This window comes from Callionymus lyra, chromosome 10 (assembly GCF_982586985.1).
Source record: "Callionymus lyra chromosome 10, fCalLyr1.hap1.1, whole genome shotgun sequence".
NCBI classification, from domain to species: domain Eukaryota; kingdom Metazoa; phylum Chordata; class Actinopteri; order Syngnathiformes; family Callionymidae; genus Callionymus; species Callionymus lyra.
The window spans coordinates 20118333-20135008 of NC_141827.1; the positions used below are offsets into that span (position 1 = coordinate 20118333).

The 16676-nt window shown below is 37.4% G+C and overlaps 1 protein-coding gene across 1 annotated transcript; it reads left to right on the forward strand.

Moving 5' to 3' along the window:
- Positions 1-4869: 4869 nt before the first annotated feature.
- prelp (proline/arginine-rich end leucine-rich repeat protein) lies at positions 4870-16658 on the forward strand. The gene is made up of 7 exons (XM_087801309.1): positions 4870-5004; positions 11665-12079; positions 12148-12333; positions 13656-13813; positions 13885-14081; positions 16017-16092; positions 16219-16658. The coding sequence occupies exons 2-7, from the start codon at positions 11669-11671 to the stop codon at positions 16307-16309; spliced, it is 1119 nt and encodes a 372-aa protein (XP_087657435.1). The 5' UTR covers positions 4870-5004; positions 11665-11668; the 3' UTR covers positions 16310-16658.
- The last annotated feature ends 18 nt before the right edge of the window (positions 16659-16676 follow it).

Below are 16676 nucleotides of genomic sequence, written 5' to 3' on the forward strand. Positions count from 1 at the left end.
ATATTGTTATTTCAACTGAAAAGATAACTTTGTAATGATTTGAAACTTTAAATAAAATTTCATAAATATGGAATAGCAGGTCTAAAGTGTCCTGTTTTTAACTCTCTCATGCATGTTTGTTCAAAGACAGCTTTTGTTCAAGCTTTACATTTAAATCAACTCAATACATTTGTACATATAATGAGGCTGGTTTTGTAAATAAATTAACTAGATGCTACATTGACTTTGACTTCTGCTTTAATTTGATGATGAAAGACATGATTGTTGAATAACGATGTGCAGGCTTTTGTTAAACATTGTTTTGTGGTGTGTGTCACTGGAGTACAAATATGAAAGAGGGACTGGAGATCTGTCTTGATGCATTCCAACTTCATCGGACTCATATGTAGAACACATGTTCTCACTGCAGTTCGATTCTGAAGCGCGTGGAAATCTTTTCTGCCATGATCTGAATCCTGACCTCAAACTTCTTTTATTTTCAATCGCCTAGTGATCCAACTCAATATCAGGGAATCCTTGTTGTTTGATGCATAAAACATCAGATTCAGGCAACACTGGGAAACTTGGTAAGAACTTAAATCGAGAGTCAGATGACTCAAGAGTGTTGATCTGAAAACACACTGTGTGTGAGTCACTGGGCGTTATTTCATCTCATATCTGGCTGCTTGTCAACAACTGGACTGAATCAACTTGTGAATGAACAAGCATGGAACACTCTTGAAGTACACGAGCTACAAGTATGTTGAGATGTACAGTTTACAACAAGACAGCAGTAATGCTTTAACTTAAAAGTTGAAATTCTAACCAAGACGTGAGAGATTCTGCATTGAGGTCAATGTCTTCATAATAATTGTAGATATCTAGTATCAAGAGGCAGGTTTGTAATGTTTCAGTTGTACTTTTAGTGGTGGATCTCATGTTTACGTCACAAATACAACTTCACAATGTGTCTGTAAGACACAAAAAAAACAAACACAACCTTCTTAAAGGTGCTCGTTGATTTACACGGAATATATATATATATTTTTTGGATAAAATAAGACATTATTAGCATGTGTGTATTTAAAGTCCCTACCAATGTCATCTTATTTCCTGACAGGACGAATGTTGCAGGACACACAAAGACACACAACCATTCTCACACACACACACTCCTACCTACGGACATTTCCAAGATCACAATAAACCTCTGTATGTTTTTGGACTGTGGGAGGAAATCGGAGTGCCTAGAGTAAACCTACGCAACACGGGGGAACATACAAACTCCATAAAGAAAGCTCACAAGTTGGCTAACTCCTGACCTGGAAGCAAACCGACAACCTTCTTTCTGTGAGGTGATCGCACTAACCACTGCGCCACCGCGCGCTCATCTTATATCCTCATGTTTTAAATGTAGACTTTAAATAATCTTCCACGGTGATATTAGCGCTGCATGTGCCAGCAGTGTTGCAGTTATCAAGTACACCCTATCTTGATCACAAATATGGTCAGATTATTTTTCCACTGATGAAAAACATGACACAAACTTTGAAACCTTTAAAAACCACTCCGGGACCTATTGACAGCACAGAATATTGTTAGCAAGTTTTCATGTATGTTTACTATATGTGTACATGTAGTTTTTTTCTCTTGATCTTGATCATGGTCTTGACTTGGTTGGTCTTGGTCTCGGCTCATGCGATCTTGACTACAAGTTTGTTATTTACACACATAGAATGAAAAAGGGCGACTCAGCACTAGGGAAGGACATGGGCTTCCAAGATTGAAGACAAATTAACAGCATGTGCTTTTTACTTGGCGGCATACCTTCTTGAAAATCAGTTCTTGGCTTTTTTTTTTATCAATATTGTTCTTGGATGACATGAAAGATTTTTCCAAAACAAAAATGAAATGATTGGCTATAATTGTGATAAGATTGTGTCATTCACTTTACCTCAAATACCCTCTATCACATCAGCTGATGTATATTAACCTGTTGTCAGTCCGACAAATCATTCTGTAAATGACAGAAATCCTGGGAAGGATTCCATTATGATTATCAAAGATTCTGGACCAGTGCCTGTATCTCCGTCCATCTGTTTGAAAAACATCTGCTGCACTCTTACAGCAAAAGTTATGAGTTTCCTGTAGTTAAATCCAAAGTGAGCTCCTGTATATATCACCTGAAGAGAATCTCTAGAATCTTTAGAGTCCAGAGGAGCTTCAAAAAAGATAAAAATCACGTCTTTGTATCTGAGCACGGCAGACAGAAACATTCCTTGCATCCTGTTTTCACGAGTGAAGGCAAATCCTACATTTGTCAAGCATTAGATACTCTAATTGAAACCATTTCTTGTGCATGTGTTGCAGATGCAGGCTAGGACTAGCATGACCAATTACATTTCATAGAGGGCTACGTTATAAACTGCATGATGATCAAGTCCTCAGCTGAGCCTTCACCTCAGCCATCACTCTCAAACACAAATATATAATATATATAATATATACTGTATATAATAAAAATTCTGAAGCAAGAATTCTTTGGAAAAATGTACTCATTTTCTGACTGGAAAAACTTTGTTTTAAAATGTTTGTTTAACTTTAATTGATGAAGTTGGCCTAGTGTTTTTTATTAGTTGTATTTTTTTTATGAAAGGCTACCTTAAAGGCAATGCCAAAAAGCATGCATTAAAGTCACTCTGGGCCATTTCCATTTAAATCTTCCCCTCTAATCACTCTGCAGGTGACCCTCAAGTTTACCCTTACTCTTCAAACTAAAGTACCTTTGACCTTTCCACAGCTTGACGAAGTCCTGGTCGGTAGTGATGGTCTGATGAAGCTTCATGAAGCAGTGTCATAATTTTCAGAGTCCACTAGATGGCGGTCTCTCTACTATTAAAACTGATGGCCCCACTGACAGCAACATGATGTTGTTTCATGAAGCTTCATCAGCCAATCACTACTGGTCAGGTCTTGATCTCAATGGAGACAAATCATCGTAATTGGTTAAAAAAAAAAGGTTTTATACAATATAATTCATCACTGTGAATCTCCTGTCATGATTTGTTGAATTCAATCAAGAAGGTGAGAAAATGTATTTCAGGAACTATAATCCATTAACTGTTTGTAAAATAAACTTATGCATTTGCATTTGGTTTATGTCTTCATTTTAGGGGCTGGTTTGAAGGCGTTAAAGTCCCTAACTGTTCCCCCTGGTGTGAAATAAACTCATTTTTATTTGTATTTCTTTTATCTCTTATACATTGTTTTTCATTATAAGCCATACTATAACTATGGAAAAGATATTTCATTATATCATGAAGCCATTTATTTCCATAAATCACATACAAGTCATAAATAAGGTTATTTAGAGGGATCAGAACTCTTCGCCGAAAAAGAAAATTCCATCCTTGAACGAATAACTTCAACAGGCTATAATGGGAATTACATTTTAAAAATATATTAAAAAACATCAGCATAATTAAAATAGATTTCTGATTTTTATGGTTTTAGTTTTGCTCTCATCTTATGAGTAAAAGGGCCACACAAAGCAACACCTAACCCAAGTATTGGTGAGCCCAGAGCACTTTCACCCTCACAACCTGGGTTCGATTCCCATTCTATGGAACTTCCAAACACATTCAATGAATCGATGAAGTTATTAATTTGTACGTACGGTAGGTTTTGTTTTCTAAATGTGAAACAAGCTCATTGACAGAGGATTGTGGAGTTTTATTAAGTTAAGTAAGTAAGTAAGTCATTTTTATTTGTATAGCGCTTTTCCAGACCAGGGTCACAAAGCGCTTAAACAATCAAAACAATATTCAATAAAGTATATATTTTAAAGGGCAAGATAAAACTGATAACACAACAGGAGTTCCAGAAAATCAAGGAAAAGCCTGAACAAATAAAAACGTCTTAAGATGTTTCTTGAAGGAGTCAGTAGATCCATCAAGCGCAAAGAGAGAGAAAGATCGTTCCGCTTAGGAGCAACAGCCTGGAAGGATTTCTCTCCTCTAGTCCTGAACCGTGTGCGAGGAACCATCAGTAGATTCTGATCCACAGACCTCAGAGCCCAAGCTGGGGTATAAGGCTGGATCAGATCAGTGATGTAAGGAGGAGCCTGACCATGAATGAACCAGAATTTTAAAGTTGATCCTGAAAGAAACTGGAAGCCAGTGAAGAGTTTTAAGGATCGTAGAAATGTGAGTTCTTCTACTAGAGCGGGTCAGAATTCTCTCTGCAGAGTTCTGAATCAACTGTAGGCGAGACAACTCCTTCTTGTTAAGGTATTATATAATAATATCATAAATATATGTTTGGTCAATATTTGCAGCATAGTTTACAGGAAGAAAAAAAGTGCACAAAAAGAAGCATGTGACAGTGAAAGCGAGAGCGTGCACGTGCCTCACAAGTGCTGCACTTATGCTCCTGAAGCGCAGCAGCTCACAGTGAAGGAATGCAGGGCACGGAACACACGTCCACCTCATGACTCCCCCGAGACGCATAAAACACACCAATCATGGCGTCACTTCCTCCAGCGCCGACCACAAGACACAGAGCCGGACATCAGTGATCATTCCGTGGTTTACTGCTGCCGAAGGAAGGAGAGATGGTGCTGATGAGAAACACATGACAAGATCGGCATGTCATCATGTAAACAAAAGCAGGGCGGGCGGTCGGGATCCTGCTCTTTTTAGACATTTAGACTTTTAATTATTTTAGTTGAAACTTTTGACTGGCGGATGATTGAGAGAGAAACTGGTCCTTGGGTCGAGCTGGTGGAGGCTTGTAGCCAGGAGAGAAAGAACCACTGTGACCTCCGCAGGGAAAATAGCCAAGAAACAAACCCAAAAAAAAGAAAAGAAAACCAGGCTTGTCAAGAAAGCGGGAGTGAGGGGAGGGTTGGTTGGGGAAAAGGGTGAAACAGAGGAAGAGAGGGAGGGTTGGAAAAGAGGGTGAGGCAGAGAGAAGAAAAGACACAAAACTTGTGGCTTGACAAAAGAGGGCAGGTACCAGAGGCAGGTAAGAGTCTTTATTGTTGTTTACTCGGGGGCGACTGTGCGAGACGTGATTTAAGGGTTAGGGTCGGTGAGGAGAGGCAGAGCGCTGGCAGAGGTGATGGGTTTCTATAGAAACAGGGACCACACCAAGAAGAAAAATACCTGATCTCGCTCTGTGCTTTACATCCTTTAATTCAGAGAAAATATTCTGATGAGGATTTATTCACTTTCAAATTACTAGTTTAGGGCAAAAACATCTCAGACGAACAATTAATAGATTCACCAAATTGAGAATTTGGACAGATTTGGAAGAAATGAACAAAAACAAGTTCAGAATTTTGAAGTGTAGTTCAGTATATTAGTGGTTAAATCGAGTGAAACTTTCTATCAAGTAGCTCACTGTGCAGATGCAGCTCCGGACACACCCACGAAAGAAAATGTTTTGGCAATAATGTAACATCGGACCAGCAGCTGGTGCAAAGTGTTTCTCCTCCTCTCATAATGTGAACGCTGAGGCTGCTTTTTTTGTATATTCAAACATGTCCTATGAAGAGAAAGTTGGAAGGTTTTTGATGCAATAAAGCAGCACATTTATTGACTATACAATAGAAATAAAGAGCTCTTAAAAGTTATTTTTCAAGTTTGATTATGTTGATTTAACACAAGTAACATGATATTTTTACTTTTCTTCTTACTCTCTAGTGATAGCAATAATTCAACTGCACCTTTTAACTGCATTTAAGATTTTTTTATAGTGAAATGTTGATCAATTTTACCAGATTTCATCCTTAAACCTTGTCTTCTGATGCCTTCTTTAACCCTTGTGTTATCTCAGGGTCAAGTTGAACGACCTCCATCACTGCATATGTATTTATGAAAGTCATACACTTAACCGTACTCAATGTTTGTTGTTTGGAGTCATTTTTCCATCCTTGGATGGCGGGCCGAGGAATATATTACTACTCTAAAAATTTCAAATGTTGTTCGGCCCACAACTTTTATTAAAATATTCTCCCACTCGCATGACTGAGTTTGACGCTGGTGCCTTGAAGGCATCTCTGCAGGTGTGAACATTGAGATTGACATATTCATTAACTTTATTATTTGGGAGCGTCGTGAAGACAGTTTCTGATGATGGCAAGTCTTACATTTGTAAGTGAAATGACTGAGAATAAATTATCTGGTTTAGTTCTAAATGATGATATTGTTGAAACTTGTCCTTCTTAAATCACAATTATATCCCTTTATTCCCTTCAGACTTCATCAAAACTCTCTCCGTCGTGTAAATACACTTCAGTCGAAAGAAGCTCAGTCAAGGAAGTTTACTCAGCAAGTCTCTCAAAACAAGGAAAGGATGATGATTTGAGTTGGTTTTTGGACAAACAGGATGTCTCCAAAGTTGGAAATTAAGACAACATGGAAATAAAGAGCTGCCTTAGAATACGAACGTAGGCCCCGGAGGTTCTGAATGACATGGAGGGGAAAGGGGGTTTAAGCCAAGGAACCTCATCAGGGAACAGTCAGTGTTTATTTGGTTAAGACACACCAGATTCTGCCTTTAAGCTTTAAGCTTCCGAGGCGTCCTTGACCACAGAGATGACTCTTTGAAGGCAAAGGATTCTGGTGAGAAATCTAAAATCTGCTTATTATTTTTGGGACATGACACACTGTAGTGAATGATTAGTATTTTATGGCCACAAATGTAAATCCCACACGTACAAACGTAGTTTGATTACTTAACAAGTCACTGCGAAAAAAGGAAAATTGTATTTTGTAGTCTTAATTCAATACTTGTTTCAAATGTTTCGGTTTTAGGGCCAAATGTACTCAGATACACTCCAGTAAAATGAAGGTGATTGAAGTGTGTCTAATGAGGAAACTACAACTATTGTCTTAAACTTACTGTGAACTGAAAAATGAGTGCAAAGGACAATGGGAATGAGTCAAAGTTTTTAAATGGCTTCCTTGTACTGAAGCTGTGTTCTTAATTTAAGGTACATATATTGATGTTATTCAAGTTGTATTAGATTGTATTAACATTGTTCATTAATGTTACGTAACATATAAAGCACATCAGAGCATTCAAACAAAAAGGAAGATATCAGAAAGCAAAATACTTTATCTCCATCTTATCCTTAACCCTTGGGTTACGTCAGGGTCAAAATGACCGGAAGGCCCGAAAACAAATGCGTTTGTGTTATGCATTGTGTAGTCTCTCTGGGTCAAGGCTAACAACCTCCCTGGCTTCCATAAATACATATGCGGTGGTGGAGGTTGTTGGTGTACCACAAACAAATTTGTTTTCGGGCTTTCGGGTCACCTTGACCCTGGCATAACAAGCGTTAATAACATTAAAAAAAGTTCACTGTTGGCTCTTCACTGAACAAAAGCATGTTCATGGGTATTAGTTTTTTAAAAACCTTTCTTACTCTGACTCAGCACGGTCAGCTCTTCCTGCCTGGAGTATCATTTATTAGTAATAATCAATATAGTATGCCAGAGCTGCTTCTTTTTAACTCAAAACATGGTCAACCGACGTTTCTAGTTATCTTAACTTAGCCTCTATGACGGCATAATTTAGTATTTTATTGTACTAGAGCAAATCCATGTCTTTTTGATTAAATTCATCATTAAATAACTTTTGATTTATTACTGTTCATTTTCCTTTGCAACGGGGCCTCAACCTACGCTCCCTCCCGGTGCAGCAGGGCTGACAATAGAGCCTTTATTCCTGCACTTCTCTGCTCCTCTCGCTCTTAAGTGCTAATTTCCTGTGTCACTGCTTGAAATCCAGGCCAAGAACGTTTCCACTGAACCTCATGAGCTCACTGAAGAAATACAACACACTGAGGAAATACAACACACTGAAGAAGTACAACACACTGAAGAAATACAACACACTGAAGAAGTACAACATACTGAAGAAATACAACACGCTGAAGAAATACAACACACTGAAGAAGTACAACACACTGAAGAAATACAACACACTGAAGAAGTACAACACACTGAAGAAATACAACACACTGAAGAAGTACAACACACTTAAGAAATACAACACACTGAAGAAATACAACACACTGAAGAAGTACAACACACTGAAGAAGTACAACACACTGAAGAAGTACAACACACTGCAGAAATACAACACACTGAAGAAATACAACACACTGAAGAAGTTTAACACACTGAAGAAGTACAACACACTGAAGAAATACAACACACTGAAGAAATACAACACACTGAAGAAATACAACACACTGAAGAAGTACAACACACTGAAGAAATACAACACACTGAAGAAGTACAACACACTGAAGAAATACAACACACTGAAGAAGTACAACACACTGAAGAAATACAACACACTGAAGAAGTACAACACACTGAAGAAATACAACACACTGAAGAAATACAACACACTGAAGAAATACAACACACTGAAGAAGTACAACACACTGAAGAAGTACAACACACTGAAGAAATACAACACACTGAAGAAGTACAACACACTGAAGAAATACAACACACTGAAGAAGTACAACACACTGAAGAAATACAACACACTGAAGAAGTACAACACACTGAAGAAATACAACACACTGAAGAAGTACAACACACTGAAGAAGTACAACACACTGAAGAAGTACAACACACTGAAGAAATACAACACACTGAAGAAATACAACACACTGAAGAAGTACAACACACTGAAGAAGTACAACACACTGAAGAAATACAACACACTGAAGAAATACAACACACTGAAGAAGTACAACACACTGAAGAAGTACAACACACTAAAGAAATACAACACACTGAAGAAGTACAACACACTAAAGAAGTACAACACACTGAAGAAATACAACTCACTGAAGAAGTACAACACACTGAAGAAGTACAACACACTGAAGAAATACAACACACTGAAGAAATGCAACACACTGAAGAAATACAACACACTGAAGAAGTACAACACACTGAATAAGTAAAACACACTGAAGAAGTACAACACACTGAAGAAGTACATCACACTGAAGAAATACAACACACTGAAGAAATACAACACACTGAAGAAATACAACACACTGAAGAAATACAACACACTGAAGAAATACAACACACTGAATAAGTACAACACACTGAAGAAGTACATCACACTGAAGAAATACAACACACTGAAGAAATACAACACACTGAAGAAATACAACACACTGAAGAAGTACAACACACTGAAGAAGTACAACACACTAAAGAAATACAACACACTGAAGAAGTACAACACACTAAAGAAGTACAACACACTGAAGAAATACAACTCACTGAAGAAGTACATCACACTGAAGAAATACAACACCCTGAAGAAATGCAACACACTGAAGAAATACAACACACTGAAGAAGTACAACACACTGAATAAGTAAAACACACTGAAGAAGTACAACACACTGAAGAAGTACATCACACTGAAGAAATACAACACACTGAAGAAATACAACACACTGAAGAAGTACAACACACTGAAGAAATACAACTCACTGAAGAAGTACAACACACTGAAGAATTACAACACACTGAAGAAATACAACACTGAAGAAATACAACACACTGAAGAAATACAACACACTGAAGAAATACAACACACTGAATAAGTACAACACACTGAAGAAGTACATCACACTGAAGAAATACAACACACTGAAGAAATACAACACACTGAAGAAATACAACACACTGAAGAAATACAACACACTGAAGAAATACAACACACTGAATAAGTACAACTCACTGAAGAAGTACATCACACTGAAGAAATACAACACACTGAAGAAATACAACACACGGAAGAAATACAACACACTGAAGAAATACAACACACTGAATAAGTACAACACACTGAAGAAGTAAAACACACTGAAGAAGTACAACACATTGAAGAAATACAACACACTGAAGAAATACAACACACTGAAGAAATACAACACACTGAATAAGTACAACACACTGAAGAAGTAAAACAACTCACTGAAGAAGTACAACACACTGAAGAAATACAACACACTGAAGAAGTAAAACACACTGAAGAAGTACAACACACTGAAGAAATACAACACACTGAAGAAGTAAAACACACTGAAGAAGTACAACACACTGAAGAAATACAACACACTGAAGAAGTAAAACACACTGAAGAAGTACAACACACTGAAGAAATACAACACACTGAAGAAGTACAACACACTGAAGAAATACAACACACTGAAGAAATACAACACACTGAAGAAGTAAAACACACTGAAGAAATACAACACACTGAAGAAATACAACACACTGAAGAAGTACAACACACTGAAGAAGTACAACACACTGAAGAAATACAACACCCTGAAGACATACAACACACTGAAGAAGTACAACACACTGAAGAAGTACAACACACTAAAGAAATATAACACACTGAAGGAATACAACACACTGAAGAAGTACAACACACTGAAGAAGTACAACACACTGAAGAAGTACAACACACTGAAGAAATACAACACACTGAAGAAATACAACACACTGAAGAAATACAACACACTGAAGAAATATAACACACTGAAGGAATACAACACACTGAAGAAGTACAACACACTGAATAAATATAACACACTGAAGGAATACAACACATTCACCCTTTACTACGACAATTATAAGCTTGTTATTATTTTAAGACTTTTTTCACCCTTTTTCATATTAATTAGGTTTTCATAATCTGTCAGTTAATCAACATTATGACTGACAAGTCATCAAGATAATTATTTATTTAAGATAAATATTTGATATATACATCAGGCATCAGTTTGTATTATTATTCTACGTTGATGAAACTAGCTCGTTATGATGAAGAGGAAACAGCGCCCTCTCGTGGTACAAAACCAGATTAAGCTTTTATTGATGAAAGCTTCCATTCCTTCCTCAAGCAGTATGCTCATAGAAAATATTAAATAAAAGTACCATTTTTATTATTAATGATAAAACAGACACTAACGATTGTACTGTACTGAGATTAAAAGTAACTTTTGGACGGTGTGTAGTGCAAAAAAAAAGGAAACCTTCTTAATCTTGATCTTTTTTTATTAGTTAAACATATCTAAAATGTTGACAAATTTTAATCTTTTTCTTTATTTTAACCAGGTTATTCTTCCAATTATTAACGGGAATCTACTTCAATTTTGTTTTATGTATGATAGTTTTTTTTTACTCTGTAATTATGGTTCAAGATAAAACGATCAATATAAGTTTATATTGATATATGATATATTTATATATATATATAAGTTAATTTTGACATTTATTGACGCCGTATTGATAAGTTAAAAAAAAGTCATGTCTTAAGATGTAAAACTTTTGATGAGGATTTGTGACATCATGTGTCATGTGACAGCAGTGGGTCAGAGGGGGTGTTATTATATGAAGTTGTGGGAGACTTTTCAAGTAACCAGGAAGATAAAACTAGAAACTGAAACAACAAAAGGAATTTACTTGTTCTGTAAAAAAATATATATATAACAGAGGTTTCGCGACATTGCAGTTTCTGTTTCAACACAATAAAAAATCTTATATATTTCAACACGCTGACACGCTCACACGCTAACACGATCACGCGCTAAAACAATGAGATGCACTTTTGCTTCAGGACCATGAAGGCCGGCGCAGGATTGCTCTCTGCATTGGCCCTGTGCCTCCTGGTGGGGCCAGTGTTCACACAGAGGCCCCGGTCTAGGAAGCCCACCAGGCGTCCAGCCACCACCAGGAAGCCAGTCCCCGGCGTGGAACCCCAGGAGCCCACGGACTTCCCTCCGGTGATCCTGGGCCCGGGGTCCATGTTCCCGGACTGTCCTCGAGAATGCTTCTGCTCCCCCAGTTACCCCAACTCCCTGAACTGTGAGAACCGGAACATCCGCTCGATCCCTGTCATCCCGTCCAGGACGCACTACCTGTACCTACAGAACAATTACATTTCGGAAGTGACGGCGGAATCCTTCGTCAACGCCACTGACGTGCGTTGGGTCAACCTGGCCAACAACCGCATTCAGAGAATAGACAAACAGGTCAGCAGTCTGTCACTGAACCCCTCAAACTAGGGTGAGGTTTACCAAGTGTTGTTTCACCTGTGCAGGTGTTTGAGAAGATTCCTTTCCTGCTGTACCTCTACGTTCAACGGAACCAACTCAAGGAGGTTCCTGCGGGTCTCCCAGCGAGCCTGGAGCAGCTGCGTTTGGGAAAGAACAGCATTTCAAAGATCCCTGCTGGTGCTTTTAGTAAAATGGGGAATCTGACCCTCCTTGATCTGTACCACAACCAGGTGACCCCGTTTCTGTTCCTCCTACACCTGACTAAGCAATGAAACAGTGTTTATAAGGTTAAGCAGCAAGGCTGAGCACTTACATTATTTTAGGGGCCACGGTGCATTTTGGGATGTTGTGTTCAACTGTAAAGGACAGAGAGAAAGTGAATGTAGACCAAAAACTATAATTATATTTTAAAGCCCCTCAAATAAAAATCATTAAATAACTATAGATTGAATTTTATTTTAATTTCCTTTTAGTTTATTTTGAGGAAAATAAATACTGACTAACTGTAAAAAGAAAAATGGAGAAAATTAAGCAATTAAACAGAGAACATGACTAATATTTATATTAATATATATATATATATATATATATATATATATATATATATATATATATATTTAACATATCATAAAGCATGAATAAAAAACTAAATTTCATGAGAGAAGACGTTAACAATAGTTTTGATTTCTCACACTATCATGCTCAAGAGCCTATTCGTTTTTATATAATAATTATATAATCCAAACGCCTGGTTTATGTAACGACATGTTCGTAGTATTGCGCCCTCTGGTGGCATTCTCTAGTATAAAATTTTTAAAGCAGATTTTGGCGTACGAAGGAGGAAAATGTTCTTAAGATCAACCGTTAAGTTATTTTGAACGTATGCACCAGTCACACAATTATTTTTCGTTGATGCCATGTTTTACAGAGAGATTTTTTTTTAACACCTACATCAACTTGTGTTTTATTGTTTTTTTGTTTTTTTTCTAAACGTATAATAACGTAATTTGACAAATAGGTTGAATTATTGCAACTTCATTGTATGTGTTGTTGGAATAAACAAATAAAAAGTATATACTTTTTATGAGCTTAAACAAAAAGACAGAAATTGTTTCCTGATGTAGACGTTCAACTCTCCGGCTCGTAGATAAAAACACAATCATTTTAACACATTTTTATACAATTGAAAATGAAAATATTATATATATTTGATTTTTCTCAAATGATTCCCACACTTTTGTATTTACTGTTGATTTTAAAAAAAAATTCCGGAATCTGTGACATTTATTTCCCTACATACAATGGGAGTGTCATTAGAAAATGTATAATGATAAAATGTATATGAAATAACCTTGAACGTAGTAATAAACTATTGTAAATATTGTATCATCATTGACAATAACTAGTTGAAGGTTGAGAGAAGTGCAATAAACACAACACTTTGGCCTTTGGAAGAGTTTATTAATTAATGCTGTCGCTTAGTAATCTTTGTAACATCACAGCGCCCCCCGTTGGTGTGGAGGTTAACTGATAATGGTTTCGTATCTTCCAGTTAAGTGACAGCGATCTCGGGAAGAACACGTTCAAGGACCTGACCAGTCTTATGCAGCTCAACCTGGCTCACAATATTCTGAAAAAGATGCCTGCTGGAGTTCCAAACGGCCTCATGCAGCTTTTCCTGGACAGAAACCGCATCGATGACATTCCAAAGCAAGTGGACGCTCCATCTCCCTCCATTTATAGACTCACAGAAATGTTTCATTTTCTTGTTGTTGTTGCAGGGACTACTTTGAAAGTTTCCTGCACCTGGCCTTCCTGAGGCTGAACCACAACCAGCTGAACGATAAAGGAGTCCCCAAAGCAGTGTTCAACATCTCCACCCTGCTGGACCTGCAGCTGTCCCACAACCAGCTGGCTCACGTCCCTCTGTTCAGCAGCCACCTGGAGCAGCTGCACCTGGACCACAACAAGATCGAAGGTTCTCCATCACACCTTCACTTTAGATCTTTACATCGTCCATCGTTGAGTTGGATTCAAAGAATCAAAGTAGATTCATGTTTAATGTTTAAAGACATATATATGTCCAGTGAGTGTAAAACTGATGTCCATGTAAAGCAATTTGATGATGGAGATCATTTAGACAGGGAGGTGCGGTCAGGGTAGGCAGGTGAGGCAGTGCCTCACCTCTCAATGCGCAATCCATCACAAACTGTGTTGATACATGCAATTGACTCGCGCCGGTTGCATTATCTCTGAATGTCGCCAATATAATGTTCACAGATAGGTTTATTTGCCTTGATTTCCACAGTCTGGCTGATGTCTTTAACCATTAAAGTTTAATGTTTGTCAGGAAATACAACTGCAGCGAAAAGGCAAAGTTGGAGGCACATGCTAATGAGCCTCTACAAACTATGTCACATCTACATTGAGGCGGAGAGACTTTTAAAACTAAAGGAAATAAGGACTTTTACAACAAAGTAACAGAGGTTTGTGTGGCGAAGGAAAAGCACATGGACTTTATTTACAGATTAAAATTAAGACCAGGAACAGTTTTAATTTCATTATATCATTATAAAAAAGAGATAAGACTAAGAAAAACACAATAGAATATTAAAAACTACACTTTGGCATTAAATTTGGCAAAAAATTCTCACACTTATATTGACCCATTTAATACTCAATATTTATCTTTTCACCATAATAAACATTGTTACGGTTTGTTTAAATCTAGCTAATCACGGAAAGCCTGATGCAATGTTAACCAATCAGAAGCAACAAAAGGCATCCGTTATTACAGCATCACTTCTCTATCGTCGCTCGGGATTCTTCACTCTTGAGCCAAACTTTAATCTGAGTTCTCGCTAAACTTTACGGTAAATTCCCCAAACGCTATTTAATTAAATTAAATTAATTGAATAAACGCTCAGCTTTCAAATTAAGAGCATTAAATCAGCCGCGTCTTCCTTGTAATCCTTTATTATCAAGGTCGTACTATATACTGGTTTAATCCAAGTTTACTTATCCTTTTTTAATTATTTATTAGTTTATTTATTTCATCTATATCTATTGATTGTTTAAAGCGAATTCAGATGTTCAGTTCAATTGAAAGGTCTCAGATCATTAAATATGGTTAAAAATAGAATTTTAAATACATTGAAGTAAAACATTATATGTCAGCTATGACTCTTATGTCAATGTCAAAGATGACAGGTTTATGAAGCTATAAATTAATAATTATCCACAATCGATAACTGCCATAGATCTAGAGGATGTAGACTAACGTCCCACAAAATATCACAACAACTCAATATAGACTTTTGGTGAAATATATATATACCTGTATATATACTTGTAAATCTGGATTGTTTTTATTTTAATTTTTTCAATTAAATATATAACGTATTTAATTAATTATTATTATTATTTATACCTTGAGGATATTGACGCGCTAAAATAAAAATGTTTTTATATTAAGATTAATTTTGTTTATTCTATCAGATGTCATTATAATCACTTTTAACTGATTTATTCAGTAACTTTTCATTCACGTGTATAATGATAAGAAATATGAAGGGAAAACTCCTGCTGAGAATAAAAATGTAAAAATAATCACGAGGTCAAGCCACAGTAGGGACTCTGACTCAGGTTTTATAAACAGGTTTTACTGCCGTGTTACAGGTACTTTACCAAGACGTATGGATTTTACATCCAGAAAGTTCAAAGGAGTCGAACCATATATTAATCACGTCTTGCTAGAACTATTCATGGTATGTGACTAAACCGAGCAGGTATTCGGAGGTAACAAGCTGTAGAAAAGGGGGCTTCACCTCAGTGATTTACGAGCAGGGGTTCTCCACCTGTCACACCGGGTTCGGGTCCGGCTCTGGAGTGATCTCACCTCTTCTGCTCGCAGGCATCAACGGCACTCTTATCTGCCCCACCAACCTGCTGGCCGACGCCGGCGACAACAGTCTGGTGCCGAAGCTCAGGTAGGTTCGCGTCATCATGCCTTGGCACGAGTAGAAGGTATTTTGCAGGAAACACATTAGAGCCGGTGAGAGGAAGTGAGAGGGAAGACAGACACAAAAGATTTGGTTTTTTTGTCATTGTCTCAGGTACCTGCGCTTGGACGGAAACCACATCAGCCCGCCCATCCCTCTGGACGTCATCATGTGCTTCAGACAGCTCCACTCCATCGTCATTTAGGAGAAGCAAGGCCCCGGAGGCGCAAACGTACGCACACTTCCTCCTTGTCTGGGTTCACACAGATCTTCTCTCCCGCCGTGGTTAAAAACACGCAGACGACTGATTCCAATATTCCTCTTTTTTTTGAGCGAACGTGAAGAATGATGAAAAAAAAAAAAAAAAGGCCTTGAATTCCAGCACGGTGACACTATACATGGTCTTTGGATGAGCTCAAGCAACCGTTTGAACCGGTTTGAAGTCGTCTAAAAGTGCCCTCAGGCTCACGATTATTACGATGTTTAAGTATGTAGTATCAGTGTATAAAGATCTGTACAATATTGGGAAATAAACGTTCTCTTTCATCACTTTATTCTGCTGCCGGTGTCAG